This window comes from Salvelinus alpinus, chromosome 10 (assembly GCF_045679555.1).
Source record: "Salvelinus alpinus chromosome 10, SLU_Salpinus.1, whole genome shotgun sequence".
NCBI lineage: Eukaryota > Metazoa > Chordata > Actinopteri > Salmoniformes > Salmonidae > Salvelinus > Salvelinus alpinus.
The window spans coordinates 27,371,279-27,392,621 of record NC_092095.1 but is presented as its reverse complement, the minus strand read 5'-3'; the positions used below and the strand labels follow the sequence as shown (position 1 = coordinate 27,392,621).

At 45.8% G+C, this 21,343-nt stretch overlaps 1 protein-coding gene across 1 annotated transcript in view; it reads left to right on the top strand.

Annotated features, from left to right (window-relative positions):
* Positions 1-21,343, top strand: part of LOC139531827 (E3 ubiquitin-protein ligase HECW1) — a 77,074-nt gene that overhangs the window by 2,659 nt on the left and 53,072 nt on the right. Inside the window, exons 2-5 of the mRNA XM_071328701.1 lie at positions 5,800-5,857; positions 7,945-8,275; positions 8,608-8,715; positions 10,944-11,038. Coding sequence (XP_071184802.1) covers positions 5,831-5,857; positions 7,945-8,275; positions 8,608-8,715; positions 10,944-11,038 — 561 coding nt within the window. The 5' untranslated portion in view covers positions 5,800-5,830. The remainder of the gene's footprint in view (positions 1-5,799; positions 5,858-7,944; positions 8,276-8,607; positions 8,716-10,943; positions 11,039-21,343) is intronic.

The window sequence follows — 21,343 nt, the reverse complement described above, 5'->3', positions numbered from 1 at the left end:
GATACAGCCTGGATTCGAACCAGGGACTGAGGAAGGCAGTTAACCCACTGTTCCCCGGGCGCTAAAGACGTGAATGTCGATTAAGGCAGCCCCCCGCACCTCTCTGATTCAGAGGGGTTGGGTTAAATGCGGAAGACACATTTCAGTTGAATGCATTCAGTTGTACAACTGACTTGGTATCCCCCTTTCACATAACCTCACACCATAGGAAGCCTGAGTCAAGCTGAGAGTTAAAATGTGTATTGACTCACCATTAACTACTTCAGAAGTCTCTCTGAGGGTAGAGTCTGGGAAGGGATAACCCTTCTAATATGAGACAAAGATTAAGGACACCAGCTCTTTCCATGACATAGACTGACCAGGTCAATCTAGGTAAAAGCTATGATCCCTTACTGATGTCACTTGTTAAATCCACTTCAATCAGTGTAGATGAAGGAGAGGAGATGGGTTAAAGAAGGATTTTTAAGCCTTGAGACAATTGAGACATGGATGGGTGCCATATGGGTGCCATTCAGAGGGTGAATGGGCAAGACAAAAGATTTAAGTGCCTTTGAACGGGGTATGGTAGTAGGTGCCAGGCGCATCGGTTTGTGTCAAGAACTGCATCACTGCTGGGTTTTTCATGCTCAGCAGTTTCCCGTGTGTATCAAGAATGGTCCACCACCCAAAGAACAGCCAGCCAACTTAACACAACTGTGGGGAACATTGGAGTCAACATGGGCCAGCATCCCTGTGGAACGCTTTCGACACCTTGTAGAGTCCATGCCCTGACGAATTGAGGCTGTTCTGAGGGCAAAAGGAGGGGGGGGGGGTGCAACTCAATATTAGGAAGGTGTTCCTGATGTTTGGTATGCTCAGTGTACACGTTACAGTTCTAGTGCAAAAAGATGTGAAATGCAGTGAATGGGAACATTTTGACACTGGTCGGTTCTGCCTGTGTAGAGCATCAAGGAGTGTTCAGTCTTTTTATGGCCTAGGCCAAACCACTAGTCCATACATACAGTGGTGGCCAAGAATTACTCTGAATACATCGACCACATGATGAGCTAATAAGTAGTGCAGGGGCTTTGGTTTCTAAATTAGGTTTCGAGGTTGTTGGTGTGGAGACGGCTGTCAGTAAATGTCTGAAGGTGGCTTTGAGGAAAAGACAGTACCTCTAATAATCACCCCCAGGACCTGTCCTTCGCTAACTTGTACCCTGATTTCAAATCTGATTGGTTTAGTTAGGAACAGGCCTGGGACCAACACATTTGGATGGATCTGACACTTTATAAATGTTTCAGAACAGTCTTATTGGTGCATAGGTTGCTGATTGAATTCTGTCCATATAGAACCAAAGAACAGATTCTACTTCATTGTAAATCTGGCCTTAATCTCAGGGTTTTCCAATAACGCCGAGTGATTTCTGTTAAGGTCACAAAACATACTCTTTCTAGCTAGTACAATGATTTAGAGGCATTGATTTGGTTTATATCAAGCTGCTGCCCAATGTATAATTGTTTATCCAAATCCGACATCTGTAAATCAATGGGGCCTGTGTACAGGCTGTATCCAGTTGTTGTTTGGTCGAGCCATCAGTCTGAGATGTAAATACTGTGTAGATGAAAACAAATCTGCTTGTTTGTGTACGATGTTGAAACATAGAACAAGCCAGAGGCAATGTATAAAATACTCTCTTAGACAAAAGCTGACCCATATAGAAAGGAGTTTAAATGCTACGCTTCATAGACTTGAAAAGCCTGTTCAGACGAGGAACTTTTGTTTTTGGTCCGCTGCCCACTGGGCCTTCAATATGTGTAACGCAGAAAATGACTGGGGAAGAACGGTCAGAGTCAACCTACAGTATGCCATCCTTTATTAACCCAGGGGAAACACTTTTCACTTCAATTGAGAACAGATGTATTTCATGCAGATGGGAATATGTTGGATTGACGTCAGAGGGAAGTTGGTTAGAGTGAAACCATTTTCACATGAGACTTCGTCAGCTCTTCATTGGAAAATATAGGCTATAGCACAATCTCACACGGCCCGCATTTTGCTGTGAGGGTAGAATGACGTAAACCCTTGACAATGAGTCAATGAAAGCACACAGGCCTACAGTACCTACCTCAATGAGGAAGAGACTCCGCATGGGGCAGCCATCTTGGGGATTATTAACACCATGGCAGGAAGACAGCAGCAACTTGTAGAGCTGCCTTGAGCCATCACAATGTTAGGAGGATGGTGAATGTGAACAGTCAACCTGACATGCGTAGAGAGAGTCACTTCTCAGTAGCGTTTAATACAGGTTGGGATTGTGTGTTAAAACCGTCTAGCAATAGATATCGTACAAAAATGGCTATCGTAGGAACATTTCCAGTTGTCTCTTATGTGAAAAGAGGTAGAGCAGAAAGAGTAGATGTACTCTGTTTCCCTGCTCTGATAGTGTTGCATGCCTTCTCCGACAGATATTGATATTCAATATCTGGTGTCCAATAAAATAGTAACATGCTTCAAGTCCATAAATCCACATATACGGCCTTGTGCTGTGTATGTATGCAAATACTGTACTTGTACAGATGAACGTAGCGCTTTATTTGAATCAAAACAAAGAGACCAACGAGTCAAACCTCCATCATAGTTGCCCATCCCTGTTCTAGACTATACTTTCATGGCTGAGTAGGAAAAAGACCGAAGCCTCTTACAGTATCTTCCCATTTCTTTCTATTAACATTTGAAGAAAGAGCGTGGGAAGATTACCATTATCTGTGTGGATAAGTCAGGGGCAATTAACCACGAGGCTATCCGAGGTGTTGTTGAGGGTGAACCTAGATAGATAAAGAGTAAGTGTCAGCCCCATAAAACAACAGCCATTCCGTCTGTATGTGAACGGAATTCAGATGGCTCTTTCTCAAATGTAATTATATGGGCTAATTATGCCAGTGTCAGGCAGGAAGCAGCCCTGGTAGAAATGAAAGCCATGTCTTCCCTCTGGAGATGTGGTACCCTGTTAAACCCACCGAGACACAGCGCACTGCTGGATGTGTTATCTATCTAATGAGGTCCACAGGGCTTTAGACCTGACACGGCATGGGAATAACACTGGGTGCATGGATCTCCCATGATGAGAATGCACGGCAGTGTGTTGTGTAATCTGTAATGGAGTTTAGCATTAACCGCCTCCAATGAATTGTCAGAGTGGGATTAATACTCACACAGTGCTGGGTGTGAATGTTAAAGTGTGGACCTACTGTTGTGATTCTGTGTGCTGTCTCAAAGGAGGGAGGCAGTGAGTGGAGTCCCTCTAGTCCTCTTCAGCTGTCCTCTCTTCCTTCCCTCTCTCAACCTCCTCAAAATTGTCATGGGGAGGCGAGGAGAACATCTGAGGAGAGGAACCTCCATTGCTCTCCTCGCTTGCTTATGACAATTTTGAGAAAGAGTCAAGGAGAGAGGAAAAACTATTGAGATTCACCCAGCAGTGTCTCATTGGATTCCCGCCTAAAGTGTCAGCCTGTGAGTGGGGAACCCTGTTCCCTGGTGCGCTCATGTGATCCGTGTCTCCTTCGACAGTACAATTCAACTGTGACCTCTGGCCCGGTTACAGCCTATCACGTCCTTGCTGCACTGTTGCACTATACAGAAAAGCATCTACACACTCATTATCTGTATACATCCTAAGACAAGACCCTATATCTTTTTATTCAGGATTTTTAGCAGATGCTCTTATACAGAGCGACTTAAAGGAGCAATTAAGGAGAAGTGCCTTGCTCAAGGACACATGGACAGTTTTTCACCTAGTTGGCTCAGGGTTTCGAACCAGCGACCTTTCAGTTACTGGCCCAACGCTCTTAAACCGAAGACTCCAGCCAGCCGAGTCATAGACTGTTTTCTCTGCCACCGCATGGCAAGCATTACCGATGGAACCAACAGGACCCTGAACAGCGTCTACCCCCAAGCCATAAGACTGCTAATTCGTTAACCAAATAGGTACCCGGACTATCTGCATTGACCCCTTTTGCACAAACACTTTTGACTCACCGCGTACGCTGCAGATATTGTTTATTATCTATCCTTTCGCCTAGTTACTTTACCCCTACCTATATGTACATATCTACCTCAATTACCTCTGTACATGGACTCGGTACTGGTACCCCGTGTATATAGCCAAGTTATTGGTACTCATTGTGTATTTATTCCTTGTGCTATTTTTCTCTCTGCATTGTTGGGAAGGGCCTGTAAGTAAGCATTTCACTGTTAGTCTACACCTGTTGTTTACGAAGCATGTGACAAATAAAAAGAGATTTCTGTATTTCACTGATGTGTAGGTGAAGCTAGAATACCATGTTTTATGCTGAATGTAGGCTAAGTGAAGTGTTTCTGTCTGCCTATCAGGTGGTTTCCTGGAGATCAGGGGAATTCACCACCAGTAGTCCCACACTAGCAACGGTGGAAGGATATCTCTCCACCTCTCTCTCTCGGCTGTTGTCCGACTCCATTAGCCTTGTTACTGAACGATCAATGCTGACGAGAGCGCCCCGGCTCCTCCAGAAGAGAATAGAAACGTGCTTAGCTCCCACTTAGCACAAATAACATTTGAAACCCGATGAGCCGTGCATCTCATATGCTGTTTAATTCACTTAAGCGCTGTAGGAAGAGGCAGAGAGATAGAAGGAAGAGATACTAAGAGAACGACAGCCCTGGTTGTTTTGTCTAACTTTCTTCTGCAGGTTTAGTTTTTACTTAACTGTCCTGTGGTCATCAGCAAATGCACATGGGGTTGTCTGTCTTTTGATGTACTTGAAGCAATGTATTTGCTGCCGTATGTATAGATTCTAGGCTATATGCGAAGGATCTACGCTCTTGTTGTCCTGTTTCTTATCGCATCTGTTTCTTTGCATCTGCGTCTACGTCTCTGCTTCTGTCTCTGGTTCTTCCTGTCTTTTTCTGTCTGTCTGTTTTAACATGGTCAGTATGTCCTTGATCTGTGTGTGTTTGTCTGTCTCTGTCATAATGCTCTGTGTCTCAATGATTCATATTTTGTCTGATGAAGATGAAGTATGAAAACTCCTGAGCTACTGCTCGCTTTCTCATGCCACTAGCATCTCCAGTTTATGCTATTTCCAGTATTTTACGCATTTATGATAGGGCTGGGCATTGCCAGGGACCTCTTGATACGAAATGATCACGGTACTTAGGTGGCGACACGATATGTATTGCAATTCTCACGATTCTATATATCAATATTGTGATTTTATTGCGAGTCGATGTTCCAAACATACTGTATTGCTCCCCATAAATCTGCTAGCAGAGGGACAAGAGAGAGCCATGAGAATGAGTTTTGATCAGTCATGGAAATAAAAGGGCTTAAAATAAATTGGCCCCCTATTTAAAAAGAAGATGGAGAACAGGCTATGAAGAAAAAATACAAAAATTATATTGCAATATTGTAAAAAGGATACGATAGCCTATATCGTCAAAAATAATATCCCAATATTGTATCGATTCCCCCCCACCCATAACTGAATCTCTGTTATACAGTATATAAGTGTTCACGTTTTCACACATCTGATCTGTATAATCCAGTTTTAAATGGCTACCTATTGTATGTTTATGTTTTGAAAAAAGAGAAGTGGCGTCCCTACCCACCAGTTCACAGCTACTATGTACTATGTAACCCTACAGTGATAGAAACACAGTTATTTAGGGATATGCTACAGAAAATACCATTTAATCACGTAATCAATCATATAGTCAATCATATAAACTGTGATTGCGCTGTGTTGCTTTCCATGCTAAATAATCCCATTACCTTTTCCTCAGGATTTGATGTGCTTTGAGTTGACGACACATAATGCTGCTGAACCTGTGTAGTGTTAAGGTCAGTGTCCTCCTCGCTCTGTGCCGTCACCATTACCCATCAGCCATCACACCTACCATGCTGCGCTCCATAGCAGCATCGTGGTCCGTCTGTGGTGTCTTCACTCAATGTGTTTGTGTTTCTAGCTGTGTCTCATATGGTGTTACAAATAAAGTACCCAGGTCCAGTGTCCAATGCCAATTGATGCCTCTTCTTGGGTTCTTACCCCTGGCTGTGCTTAGATGGGCAAGGTGCTCAACTCCAAGCATTGAAATAGACAGACAATGACCTAAACCAACTAACTAACCTACAAACAACCCCCCCACTAAATGTAAGAATGACAGCATACAGTACGAGATGTGCAGTGATGTTTTGGTATCACTATTAAACAGACTAATTGGCCTACAGTTGGCCCTAACTGACCCTACCCATTGCTTGCATTCTGAATGACTCTAAACTGAAACTAGAGAACCAAGTACGCTGTTCAGTGTTAGCAAGGATCAGGCCTTTTCACTGAAGATGTGTTGGAGTAAACCAGCCTAAAGCTGAGTAAGGTGATGGTAATCTCACTGAGAAGTTGGGCTGTTCTTTCGTAGTGGGAGTTAGACTGCCAGGTGTCTCTAGAGGCAGAGCTGTCTGTCAATACCTCTTCTACTGTGGGAGGGCTGCTTTCCAACACACAGATAGGACTTTTTATGTTGTCACTGCATGTAGGCTACACCACGGATTGTTCACTCCAGGCTGTTTACTATGAGGATTGTGTCTGTGGGTGCCCTTAGGCCAGATACCTATATTGATGTTCTGCATGTAAAAGATAAGGATCTCTGGGGAGTGTGGGGGGTTTGTGTGATCAAAACACACACAGGCAAACGTAGCCTCGTTCATCATTGCACTCACTGTGCAAGGATGTGAACGCTTCCTTAGGAGGAGCTGGCTTTGGCGATGCAAAGACACATCAGACTGGATTATATTGTTTTCCCTATCTTCTTCCAATTATAGGCCTTCACCACTATAATGAACCAAACCCACATCCAATGGGGAAAAGACCCATTTAAACTAAACCTTACCAAACCAAGGTCATCATTTTAGGATCCATATTTATCATGTAATCAGTCACAACCTTCAGCAAAAGAATGCACCTGTAATGGTTGCTCGTTAGAATGGAATGTATACAGTGTGTACACCTCCCCACCTTGACCTTGGTGGGCTGGATGACAGACCATTCACTTACTAATTTGTGGTGGACAACCCCTAACAACCTACAACACCAGGGCAGTGTTCAGTGGGGCAAACTGCACTAAAACGTTTTGCAACAGTAACGGAACAATCTGTGTTGTCATGGGACAAGTTGTACTAACACCTCCCAGTTTAAAAACAATTCATAATGTTCACTCCCTACTGAACAAGACCCAGATTGCACCTCATGGCTCTACCATCAGATTAACATTTCCATCAGTGGAACCCATTCCCCCACACTCTTCCCACACATCGTTAGCGTCCATTACAAATGAGTGTGTTTGCCCAAATGTTTCTGCCAGCTCCTATGAATTACTGTGATTGTCCTGCTGCTAACAGTTAACAACCTCCATGTTTATGGTGATGTGGAACGGAGTGCCAAATGGCTGCAACTGCCGCTGGGTGGAACGGCTCTGAATCTTCTGATTGAGCGAGGAGCATTCACTTGTGTTTACATTTGCTCTTATCTGTCTTTTAATGCCACGCGAAAGAGCTTCGATGTCTAAGCAGATTGGCAATGGGTAGTGCAAAGTGCCCTACAATCTCATCACACCCATCTCAAAGCTGGTACTGGCAGAAATATTTTCACTATGTATACTCTATGTAGTCACACTGTGAAGGGATGGTATCAGTGACGTTGTATATCTGTCCAATATGATGGATCATTTTACTTCCTTTTTTTTAACAGAAAATGTACCCCAGTCAGAATGTAATCTATGTAGTCCTGCAACAATGTCCCTAATTTACTTCACTATTTAAAGTTGCTGGACTTACATCTGACAGGGTAGCTATATTATCTCGTACATGAAACATCCAACACATCTTCCGGTAATTACATTACCCAGTAGTGTGTGTGTTGTACCTCCCTCCAGAACTTGTACCAGAACAGGTTCCTGGGCCTGGCCGCCATGGCGTCGCCATCGCGGAGCGCCCAGAGTCGGCGGCGCTGCAAGGACGCTGGGGCGCGTTACAGCTACAGCCCCGAGCAGTACCCCAATGGTGGGCCCCGGCACGACCACGCCACCGCCCTGGCGCTGCAGCCCCGCTCTACTAGCGATGCTGACCTGGTCACCTCGGACAGCCGCTCAACGCTGACCGTCAGCACCTCCCACTACGCCATCGGCCAGTCCCAGGACATGCTCATCTGCTGGGACATCAAGGAGGAGGTGGACGCCGGGGACTGGATCGGCATGTACCTCATAGGTGGGTGGAGCTTCTGATGAGTCAATGGCAAGAGTCAAGTCTACACCAGTTCCAAACATCAGAATGATTGTCCAAACTTTGCCTGTTAGACTAATCCCAGTGGGCACAGGCGTCAGTTCAACGTCTAGTACACGTTGGTTCAACGTAATTTCATTGAAATGACATGGAAACAATGTTGATTCAACCAGTGTGTGTCCAGTGGGAGGTTTATACCTTTTCCCCACTGACATTTGTCAAGTTCACAGTAACCTTTGATTACAGTGAGCATGCAAAATAATATAGAAGCTACAATATATACTGTTACATTGTGTATGATGTTCCTGTTCATTTAGATGAGGGACTGTCGGAGAACTTTCTGGACTATAAGAACCGGGGAGTGAACGGTTCCCACAAGGGCCAGATTGTGTGGAAGATCGATACTAGCTCCTACTTTGCAGATTGTAAGTATACCTATCTCCTTTAAAATCACATTTTAAATGTCGACAGGTCAACTGGTAGCAGATATTCTGAGACTGCTCCTGTTGTTTTATCACTATGTGTGAGATTTGAAGTTCAGCATTGTAACACGTCCTGTGTGCAGAGCATGTTGTTTATCTGTAGGAGAGTTGATAGCTCGTTTCAAGCCCTCTGTGTTGTTTTGTCATAAGTATTTAGACTACATTGGATGTTTACTGGCCTAAGCAAAATGTTAGTATTTATCTCTTGGATGTCGCAAGCTGTTAGAATTATACCATGAGGTGATACTTTATTTATACTAATTAAAATGGTGCATCAGGCTACAGGCAGGCACTGATGTTTCCGAGGGCTGCAGAAATCACAGTGAGTCAGACTCAAATACCCACTCTCTCCTCCAGATGTCGGGAACTTTCTGACAATTTCACCACCAATTTGTCAGCCAGGGAGAGTTCTTAAAAAAATAACTTTTTTGCGATTATGCAAAATATGTCCCATTATCCACATTTCTGTCCATATCTCATTCTCAAACCTGCCACCGCCGACCAGGACGGATGTATTGATTTCTCTCTCCCTTGCTATTCATCTCCGACAGGGATATGACAACTAGCAGGACTAATGTCTGCTGCTCACATGGCAGCCTGCCTGATCTGTGGCTGGGACTCAGGATCAGTCCAAACAAACCGCCTTATCTACTGCCGAGGCTGCAGAAAGCCCAAGCCTAGAGAGAGATATCCTCAGGTTCCCTGTGGAAAAGCCTGACACTCCCCTGTGGTGGCAGAGCCCAATGACTGTGCTAGGAATGCTTAAATAAGGGGAGCCCATTTTTGTGTGACAAGCAGATAGTGATTTTTCGTTAGAGCCTCCCTTGGATACAAATGGAATGTGTTACAGAGTGAAATGGTACCCTATTAGTTAGGTGACAGAGGAGCAGGTGTGAGCTGTTTTCAGACTGAGACACACACACACACACACACACACACACACACACACACACACACACACACACACACACACACACACACACACACACACACACACACACACACACACACACAGGGGAAGTCAAGTAGAGCGTTCAGAAAGTGGGTCTTTTCTGGTTGCTATTTTTTTTGCTCAGCTCTGATTTTCTGTTTTTAGAACATGTGTAGTAACTGCATAAGGAGACGGATTTGGCAGCACAAATTCACCTGGGACTCTCCTCTCGTGAACACTGCCACCACCCACCTCTTTGTCATCACAATGTGTGTTCCCTAGAGCATGATTCTATCTCTCTGTCTCTCTGTCTCTCTCTCTCTCCCTCTTTCTCTCTCTCTCTCTCTTTCTCTCTCTCTCTCTCTCTCTCTCTCTCTCTCTCTCTCTCTCTCTCTCTCTCTCTCTCTCTCTCTCTCTCACACACACACACAATAGACAAGAATGCACATGCCTATCCTAAATTGATTTATTCTCCTATTATGTCAGCTGACGCCTCTTTAACCTACACTGGCTGTATCGCAATGATAGCAGTACAATTTAGAGGAAAATGAACAGTTAAAAAAATACAATGATGTTGAAATGATTGACATCCCTCATTGGATACAGTGGATTATAGTCTGTCGCACAACAATGATGAACTGTGGTGCTCCATCTCTGCCTTACTCCTCCACCAACCTGATGATGATGTCAACAAAGGGATTAGGGTTGGATCATCCTGTCAGGAAGCCTGCCGTCGTCTCTGTCACTACTATTCTCTATTCCCTCCATCCATCCATCCCTCTGTCCAATCCATCCCTCTGTCCAATCCATCCCTCCATCTAATCCAGTGGGTCACGGGAAGGGAAAAAAATGACTTTGTAGTGATGTGACCTTAATCTCACCTTCTCTCTCTCTCTCTCTCTCTCTCTCTCTCTCTCTCTCTCTCTCTCTCTCTCTCTCTCTCTCTCTCTCTCTCTCTCTCTCTCTCTCTCTCTCTCTCTCTCTCTCTCTCTCTCTCTCTCTCTCTCTCTCTCTCTCTCTCTCTCTCTCTCTCTCTCTCTCTCTCTCTCTCTCTCTCTCTCTCAGTATGTCTCACTCTCTCTCTTGATTTTGACACGCTCACTGGATGTGACTATTTTAGTCAAAAGTGTCGTCTGACGGAACAATTGGTCGCCATTCATTGAAATGTGTCAAGAAAAGGGCACTTAAAGTTAAAATCTCTCTCTCTCTCTCTCTCTGTTTCTTTCCCTCTCTCCTGCAGCGGAGACAAAGATATGCTTCAAGTATTACCATGGTGTGAGCGGAGCCCTGCGAGCCACCACACCCAGTGTGACAGTGAAGAATGCATCTGCCCCTGTGAGTGTCACCACAACACACCCTCGTCTTAACCCCTCCCCTATGTCCTCCTCCCTAATGTTCCGTGTAGAAGTTAACCAATAGGCACAGATCGAATAACCTATAGCCACATATTTTGTAACCTATAGGCACAGGTCTAGCACAGATCTAGGATCAGCTTATGTTGGCGTTTAATTTTGTTTTGTTGACATTTGATAAACCTATACAGACCCTACTGTAGCTGCTACCGACCCGTAGCACTCACATCTGTAGCCATTAAGTGCTTCGAAAGGCTGGTCATGGCTCACATCAACACCATTATCCCAGAAACCCTAGACCCACTCCAATTTTTATACCGCCCAACAGATCCACAGATGACGCAATCTCTATAGCACTGAACACTGCCCTTTCCCACCTGGACAAAAGGAACACCTATGTGAGAATGCTATTCATTGACTACAGCTCAGCGTTCAACACCATAGTGCCCTCAAAGGTCATCACTAAGCTAAGAACCCTGGGACTAAACACCTCTGCAACTGGATCCTGGACTTCCTGACGGGCCGCCCACAGGTGGTAAAGGTAGGTAACAACACACCCTCCCCACTGATCCTCAACACAGGGGCCCCTCTGGGGTGCCTGCTCAGTCCCCTCCTGTACTCCCTGTTTACTCATGACTGCATGGCCAGGCACGACTCCAACACCATCTTTAAGTTTGCCGATGACACAACAGTGGTAGGCCTGATCACCAACAACGACGAGACAGCCTATAGGGAGGAGGTCAGAGACCTGGCCGTGTGGTGCCAGGACAACAACCTCCCCCTCAACGTGATCAAGACAAAGGAGATGATTGTGGACTACAGGAAAAAGATGACCGAGCACGCCCCCATTCTCATCGACGGGGCTGCAGTGGAGCAGGTTGAGAGCTTCAAGTTACTTGGTGTCCACATCACCAACAAAGTAACATGGTCCAAGCACACCAAGACAGTCGTGAAGAGGGCACGACAAAACCTATTCCCCCACAGGAGACTGAAAAGATTTGGCATGGATCCTCAGATCCTCAAAATGTTTTACAGCTGCACCATCGAGAGCATCCTGACTGGTTGCATCACTGCCTGGTATGGAAACTCGGCCTCCGACCGCAAGGCACTACAGAGGGTAGTGCGAACGGCCCAGTACATCACTGGGGCCAAGCTTCCTGCCATCCAGGACCTCTATACCAGGCGGTGTCAGAGCAAGGCCCTAAAAATTGTCAAAGACTCCAGGCACCCTAGTCATAGACTGTTCTTTCTGCTACCGCACGGCAAGCAGTACCAGAGCGCCAAGTCTAGGTCCAAGAGGCTTCTAAACAGCTTCTACCCCCAAGCCATAAGACTCCTGAACACCTAATCAAATGGCTACCCAGACTATTTGCATTGCCCCCCCCCCCCCCCCCCCTCTTTTACACCACTGCTACTCTCTGTTGTTATCATCTATGTATCGTCACTTTAAAAACTCTACCTACATGTACATATTACCTCAACTAACCGGTGCCCCCTCACATTGACTCTGTACCGGTACCCCCCTGTATATAGTCTCACTACTGTTATTTTACTGCTGCTCTTTAATTACTTGTTACTTTTATTTCTTATTCTTAACCGTATATTAAAAAAAAATGTTTTACTGCATTGTTGGTTAGGGGCTCGTAAGTAAGCATTTCACTGTATGCTTACTGCAATCAATTCTAAAAGTTTTAACAAGAGCAAGGTATTGTGTTTCATTTGAAAACATCATCACATTTTGTAAAAGCAGAATATTTCAGGTCATCCTAACCTAACCTGTTGTATTCGGCGCGTGTGACAAATACCTTTTGATTTGATTTGATTTAATATCAATGTCTGTGAGAGCACATGCCAACAATGTAGCATCCCAACATAAGACTCAGGTGAATTTCTATAATGGCAGTTGGTTTACACAGTAGCTAACTCTACAGTAGTCATGTCCTCATCGAGGGCTGGAATGCAGCCACAGACATACAAAGGAGAATTACGGCACACAAACAGAGGGATTATAAATAACAGGGGGAAGAGAGTGAGCAGAAGTCCTCTTTAATGAACGAGAGGTTGCGTGCAGACCTCCCTATCTCTCATCCTCCTATCCTTGGCTGAACGGGAAGTTCAAGAGCTCTGTGGGCGGCCAGCCTCTTTCATTCGCTCCTTCTGTTGTTTTGGTTAGAGGACTTCATACTGTAAGATTGTCCTTGCTGTATCCATCCCTATTTTTAGTGTACTGTGATGCCCCCACCCACTTTTCGATTGAATGCATAGTGGAATTGTAAAGTGTAATGACCATAGTGGTCCCATAATTCATAGGATATATCATTGCTAGATTCTATGTCATTCTACAGTATTGCAATGACTGCCTTACTGTGTAGTCTTTTGAGAGTTGAACTCTTTCTATCGTCTGTCTGTGGATTAGATGATCATGGACAGATCCAGATTGACCTGGCTCTTATTGGTGGAGTTTCTCATTTCCTAAATGCTGGAGAGAGAGTTACCTTAATTTGCTTTTCACTTCATGGCACCTTTATCCTTTATTGGGCTGTGGAGAGTTTGTGAAGCACAGTTAACTACCACTTACAGCATTGTGCCCTGTTGAAGTGTGTTGAAGATGGGCTTCGAGTGCAAAGGCACTCCCTATTTATTAATATTATGACATCAATGGGGGCGAATCCCAAATCACACCCTATTCCCTATCAAGTGCACTGCTTCTGGTCAAATCTGTAAGGAGATATGTCTCTGTTTGTGTGTTTTTTATACAAAAATCAAATCCAATCAGATTGTATTTGTCACATGCGCCGAATACAAAAGGTGTAGACCTGACAGTCAAATGCTTACTTACAAGCCCTTAACCAACAATGGAGTTTTAAGAAAATACCCCCAAAAAAGTAAGAGATAAGAAAAACGAATAATTAAGGAGCAGCAGTAAATAACAATAGCGGGGCTGTATACAGGGGGTACCGGTTCAGAGTCAATGTGCCAATGTGCAGGGGCACCAGTGTCGAGGTAATTGAGGTAATTATATACATGCAGGTAGGGTAATTAAAGTGGCGATGCATAGATGATAACAGAGAGTAGCAACAGCGGGGGGGGGGGGGGGGGGGCAAATAGTCTGGGTAGCCATTTGATTAGCTGTTCAGGAGTCTTATGGCTTGGGGGTAGAAGCTGTTTAGAAGCCTCTTGGACCTAGACTTGGCGCTCTGGTACCGCTTGCCGTGCGGTAGCAGAGAGAAAAGTCTATGACTAGGGTGGCTGGAGTCTTTGACAATTTTTAGGGCCTTCCTCTGACACCGCCTGGTATAGAGGTCCTGGATGGCAGGAAGCTTGGACCTGGTGATATACTGGGCCGTACGCACTACCCTCTGTAGTGCCTTGCTGTCAGAGGCCGAGGAGTTGCCATACCATGCAGTGATGCAACCCATCAGGATGCTCTCGATGGTGCAGCTGTAAAACATTTTGAGGATCTGAGGATCCATGCCAAATCTTTTCAGTCTCCTGAGCGGGAATAGGTATTTTCGTGCCTTCTTCACGACTGTCTTGGTGTGCTTGGACTTGAAGTAACTTGAAGCTCTCAACCTGCTCCACTGCATGAATGGGGGCGTGCTCAGTCCTCCTTTTCCTGTAGACCACAATCATCTCCTTTGTCTTGAACATGTTGAGGGAGAGGTTGTTGTCCTTGCACCACACGGTCAGGTCTCTGAACTTCTCCCTATAGGCTGTCTCATTGTTGTTGGTGATCAGGCCTACCACTGTTGTGTCATCAGCAGACTTAATGATGGTGTTGGAGCTGGCCGTGCAGTCATGAGTGAACAGGGAGTACAGGAGGGGACTGAGCACGCACCCCTGAGGGGCCCCCGTGTTGAGGATCAGCGTGGTGGATGTGTTGTTACCTACCCTTACCATCAGGGAGGGCCTGTCAGGAAGTCTAGGATCCAGTTGTAGAGGGAGGTGTTTAGTCCCAGAGTCCTTAGCTTATTGATGAGCTGTGAGGACACTATGGTGTTGAACGCTGAGCTGTAGTCAATGAATAGCATTCTCACATAGGTGTTCCTTTTGTCCAGGTGGGAAAGGGCAGTGTGAAGTGCAATAGAGATTGCATCATCTGTGGATCTGTTGGGGCGGTATGCAAATTGGAGTGGGTCTAGGGTTTCTGGGATAATGGTGTTGATGTTGGCCATGACCAGCCTTTCAAAGCACTTCATGGCTACAGACGTGAGTGCTACGGGTCAGTAGTCATTTAGGCAGGTTATCTTAGTGTTCTTGGGCACAGGGACTATGGTGGTCTGCTTGAAACATGTTGGTATTACAGACTCAGACAGGGAGAGGTTGAAAATGTCAGTGAAGACACTTGCCAGTTGGTCAGCGCATGCTCGGAGTACACGTCCTGGTAATCCGTCTGACCCAGCGGCCTTGTGAATGTTGACATGTTTAAAGGTCTTACTCACATCGGCTGCGGAGAGCGTGATCACACAGTCTTCCGGACCAGCTGATGCTCTCATGCGTGTTTCAGTGCCATTTGCCTCGAAGCGAGCATAGAAGTTATTTAGCTCGTCTGGTAGGCTCGTGTCACTGGGCAGCTCTCGGTTGTGCTTCCCCTTGTAGTCTATAATAGTTAGCAAACCCTGCCACATCCGAAGAGCTTTAGATCCGGTGTAGTATGACTCGACCCTAGTCCTGTATTGACGCTTTGCCTGTTTGTTGGTTCGTCGGAGGGCATAGCGTGATTTATTATAAGCTTCTGGATTAGAGTCCCGCTCCTGCCCTTTAGCTCGGTGCGAATGTTGCCTGTAATCCATGGCTTCTGGTTGGGGTATGTACGTACAGTCACTGTGGGGACGACATCCTCGATGCACGTATTGATAAAGCCAGTGACTGATGTGGTGTACTCCTCAATGACATCTGAAGAATCCTGGAACATATTCCAGTCTGTGCTAACAAAACCGTCCTGTAGTTTAGTATCTGCTTCATCTGACCACTTTTTAATAGACCGAGTCACTGGTGCTTCCTGCTTAAATTTTTTCTTGTAAGCAGGAATCAGGAGGATAGAGTTATGGTCAGATTTGCCAAATGGAGGGCGAGGGAGAGCTTTGTACGCGTCTCTGTGTGTGAAGTAAAGGTGGTCTAGAATAATTTTTTCCCCTCTGGTTGCACATTTAACATGCTGATAGAAATTCGGTGAAACTGATTTAAATTTCCCTGCATTAAAGTCAACACAGTGTTGTGTTGTGTGTGTTGGCCAGTCATTGTGTGAGTCACTTTGACTGCATTGGCTTCTACCATCTCCTGTCCTTTTGCTTTGATAACATAAGCCCGTAGACCTGTCGTTGCATACTTCTTAATTCAACATTGAACGTTGGTCCTGGCTGGTAGTGCAGTGTTTGACCTAAGCTAGGCTAGCTATAGTGTTACCGCGGCTGCCTGCCGTTGTGCTGGCGTGGCCACCAGAAATGCTGATCACCTCTAAACCTGATCTGACTACTGTATTCCTGGTTTAAAATAACCTCACCTTGTCAGAGGGAGAGAGAAGGCTGAAGTGGTTGAGCTAGAGTACACATCAAACGGACATGGGCAGAGGAAGGGGGCCCTAGCTTCAGTGCTTCACTACAGTACTGACGCCTGTCAGGAAGATAGATGATGGAGTGGACATGCTCGGCCGCTTTGGACCGATAAGGCGAAGTGTGTTTGTGTGTGTGGTGTGTGATTCATGGAGAGACAGCCAACAGCTGTGACTGATGGTGTCTCCGAGACGCACTGAGAGGAGGAGGAGGAGGACTCTACTCACCTGGCTGGCCTGGGTAATAGATGGCCAGTTCATTTCTCTCTGCTTCTTGTACTCTCTTGTCCTCTCTTTCTCTACCGCTCACTCTCACACTTTACCTCTCACTTTCTCTGCCTCTCACTCTCACCCTCGACCTCTTACTTTCTCTCTCCTTCTCTTTCTCTTTCTTTCTCTCTTGCTCTCTCTCTCTCTTTCTCTCTCTCTCTCTCTCTCCCTCCCCACTCTCTCTCTTCCTATGTGTGACAGTATCTGTTTTGTTAACGCCTGGTAGTGTTCTGCTCTATTCTGCCAAAGGGCATAACGCTTGAAGTTTGAAGATGGTTGTCGCTTAGTGTATTAAATCATTTATATTCAGCGTAGGCGTCGTCTAAGTAGCAGGTGTCAATCTAGTAGTTAAATGATAGCATTTCTGTATCAAAAATGTACAAAGTGGTGTTCACTTTAACTGTCATGTGTTGTCGCTTGCATACTAACCTCAGGCTGTAGGAGAGGTGGCTGTGTACTGAGATAAGGAGCCTGTCAAATCAGAGAATCAGTGTGGAACTGTCCCTATCGTCTCTTGTGTTTCATCTCAGATCACACACACACACACACACACACTGTGTTATCTGTGTTACTGGCTTGGCGTTTCCTCTCAAGGGACTCTCCGTCCAAGAATGTGTACTAGATTACAAATGGCTTGACTGAGAAACCCACAGCCATAATACTAAACAACACAATGTATGCTAACATCCACAGAGCTGGGATGTAAACCTTATAACCAGTTCTTCCCATCCATCAGTGTACCCATACTGGTAAAATGCCAGAGCCCACAGGAGGTCCCAGACATATTGGGTCGCCGTTGTGGGCATCTGCATCTGCATCTGCAGGGAGGAGATTTGTTGCGGTGAATTGGGGGGGGGGGGTAGAGATGTATTTATCATCAGTGTTATCTGCCCATCACCGTCTGTGTGACTCTCTTTGCCACACTTCTCCAGATGAACTGGGCCCTCTTTGCTCCCACTCTTTCATCACTCTCAAAGCCCTCTATTGCATTAGAAAGAAGGTGAAGTTATTTACAAAAATGACAGTGTTTGGCTCAGGTCTACCTCCATTGTAGAAGCTTGGTTCTCCCTCTGTCGTGTGATCGGCGGTGGGAGTGTGTGTGGTTGTCTGCTCTGTCCATGTCATGGATCTCGTTTTGATGTGTAAATGTGTCTTTGTGTCTTTGAAACTGGGACAGAGTGATTGTGTCTCTATGTGTGTGTGTGTGTGTGTGTGTGTGTGTGTGTGTGTGTGTGTGTGTGTGTGTGTGTGTGTGTGTGTGTGTGTGTGTGTGTGTGTGTGTGTGTGTGTGTGTGTGTGTGTGTGTGTGTGTGTGTGTGTGTGTGTGCGCGCGCGCGTGCAGGGCAATGCACACGCGCATCTATGTCAGCATAAAGTATATGTATGTATGCGTCTCTGTCCTCACTGTGTCCTGACTCTTTAGTCTAAGCCGTGCCATGTGCTGAGCTGACAGGACCGCTGTGTAAGCTTTTCACTCAGTGGGGCGCCAGCCTTAGCAGTCAGCAGAGCAGCCGCACTGCAGAGGAGAATCCCCCTCTCCTCTTCTCACTCTCTCTCCCTCTGCCTTTGAATCTGACGCTGCCTCGCTGAATCTGACTCGACCAGTTACTCCTATCAATACCCCACTGGCCCTAGTCTGGCCTCAAGTCAGAGTAGGTTCACCTGGGCCATGGCCATAGGCTTTTTGGGGGGCCTCAGGGGTGGAAAGACAAAGCACCGGTGTAAAACCCTGCAGTGGAAAAGGGACATATCAAATCAAATCAAATTGTATTGGTCACATACACATGGTTAGTAGATGTTATTGCGAGCGTAGCGAAATGCTCATGCTTCTAGAGCCGACAGTGCAGCAGTATCTAACAGGTAATATCTATCAATTCCACAACAAAACCTAATATCTAACAAATTCCAATACCTAATACACACAATCTAGTAAAGGAATGTGATAAGAATATATAAATATAAAATATATGGATGAGCAATGACAGAGCGGCTAAGATGCAATAGATAGTATAGAATAAATAGTGTAGGATACAGTATACAGGATGTACATATGAGATAAGTAATGCGAGATATGTAAACATTCTTAGTGGCATTATTAAAGTGACTAGTGTTCCATTTATTCAAGTGATATCAATTCTGTGGGTAGGCAGCCGCCTCTCTGTGCTAGTGATGGCTGTTTAACAATCCGATGGCTTTGAGATAGAAGCTGTTTTTCAGTCTCTCGGTCCCAGCTTTGATGCAGCTGTACTGACCTCGCCTTCTGGATGGAAGCGGGGTGAACAGGCAGTGGCTCGGGTGGTTATTGTCCTTATTGATTTTTTTCACCTTCCTGTGACATCGGGTGCTGTAGGTGTCCTGGAGGGCAGGTAGTTTGCCCCCGGTGATGCGTTGTGCAGACCGCACCACCCACTGGAGAGTCCTGCGGTTGTGGGCGGTGCCGTACCAGGCTGTATATGGTGCCGTATCAGGCTGTATCACTGTATCACTAATACGGTGCCGTATCGGGCTGTATCACTGCCTGTGTGCGGTGCCGTACCAGGCAGTGATACAGCCCGACAGGATGCTCTCGATTGTGCACCTGTAAAAGTTAGTGAGGGTTTGAAGAGGTGCTGTTGTGCCTTCTTCACCACACTATCTGTGTGTGTGGACCATTTCAGTTTGTCGGTGATATGTACACTGAGGAACTTAAAACTTTCCACTGCTGTCCCTTCGATGTAGATAGGGGGTGCTCCCTTTGCTGTTTCCTGAAGTCCACGATCATCTTTTTTGTTTTGCTGACATTGAGTGAGAGGTTATTTTCCTGACACCACACTCCGAGGGCCCTCACCTCCTGTAGGCTGTCTCGTCGTTGTTGGTAATCAAGCCTACCACTGTTGTGTCGTCTGCAAACTTGATGATTGAGTTGGAGGCGTGCATGGCCACACAGTCGTGGGTGAACAGGGAGTACAGGAGGGGGCTGAGATCAGCGGAGTGGAGATGTTGTTTCCTACCATCACCACCTGGGGGGCGGCCCGTCAGGAAGTCCAGGACCCAGTTGCACAGGGCGGGGTCAAGACCCAGGGTCTCAAGCTTAATGATGAGTTTGGAGGGTGCTATGGTGTTGAATGCTGAGCTGTAGTAAATTAACAGCATTCTTACATAGGTATTCCTCTTGTCCAGATAGGATAGGGCAGTGTGCAGTGTGATGGCGATTGCATCATCTGTGGACCTATTGGGGCGGTAAGAAAATTGAAGTGTGTCTAGGGTGACAGGTAGGGTGGAGGTGATATGATCCTTGACTAGTCTCTCAAAGCACTTCATTATGACAGAATTAGTCATTTAGTTCAGTTACCTTGGCTTTCTTTGGAACAGGAACAATGGTGGCCATCTTGAAGCATGTGGGGACAGCAGACTGGGATAGGGGTTGATTGAATATGTCCGTAAACACACCAGCCAGCACGTCGGCCACGGAGAAGGAGAGCCTACAGTCTTTGGTAGTGGGCCGCATCGGTGGCACTGTATTGTCCTCAAAGCGAGCAAAGAAGTTGTTTAATATGTCTGGAAGCAAGACGTCGTTTTCTGTAGACCCTGCCTCATGCGTCTCGTGTTTGAGCCGTTGAATTGCGACTCCACTTTGTCTCTGTACTAACACTTTGCTTGTTTGATTGCCTTACGGAGGGAATAACTACACTGTTTGTTTTCGGCCATATTCCCAGTTGCCTTGCCATGATTAAATGCGGTGGTACGTGCTTTCAGTTTTGCGCAAATGCTGCCATCAATCCACGGTTTCTGGTTAGGGAAGGTTTTAATAGTCACAGTGGGTACAGCACCTCCTATACACTTCCTTATAAATTCGCTCACCGAGTCAGCGTATACACCAATGTTGTTGTCTGAGGCTACCCGGAACATATCCCAGTCCGTGTGATCAAAGCAATCTTGACGCGTCGAATCCGATTGGTCAGACCAGCGTTGGATAGACCTAAGCACGGGTTCTTCTTGTTTTAGTTTCTGCCTATAGGAGTCATGGTCAGATTTGCCAAAAGGAGGGCGGGGGCCTTGTGTGCATCGTGGAAGTTAGAGTAGCAATGGTCGAGCGTGTTAATCACTTGTGTACTGCAATCGATATGCTGATAGAATTTAGGTCGCCTTGTTCTCAAATGAACTTTGTTAAAATCCCCAGCTACAATAAATGCAGCCTCAGGATATATGGTTTCCAGTTTGCATAAAGTCCAGTGAAGTTCCTTGATTGCGTCTTGGTATCCGCTTGCGGGAGGATATACACAGCTGTGACAATAACCGAGGAGAGTTCTCTTGGGAGATAATACGGTTGGCATTTGATTGTGAGGAATTCTAGGTCAGGTGAACAAAAGGACATGAGTTCCTGTATGTTGTTACAATTACACCATGAGTCGTTAATCATGAAACACACACCCCCACGCTTCTTCTTACCGGAGAGATGTTTAATCCTGTCGGCGCGATGCACTGAAA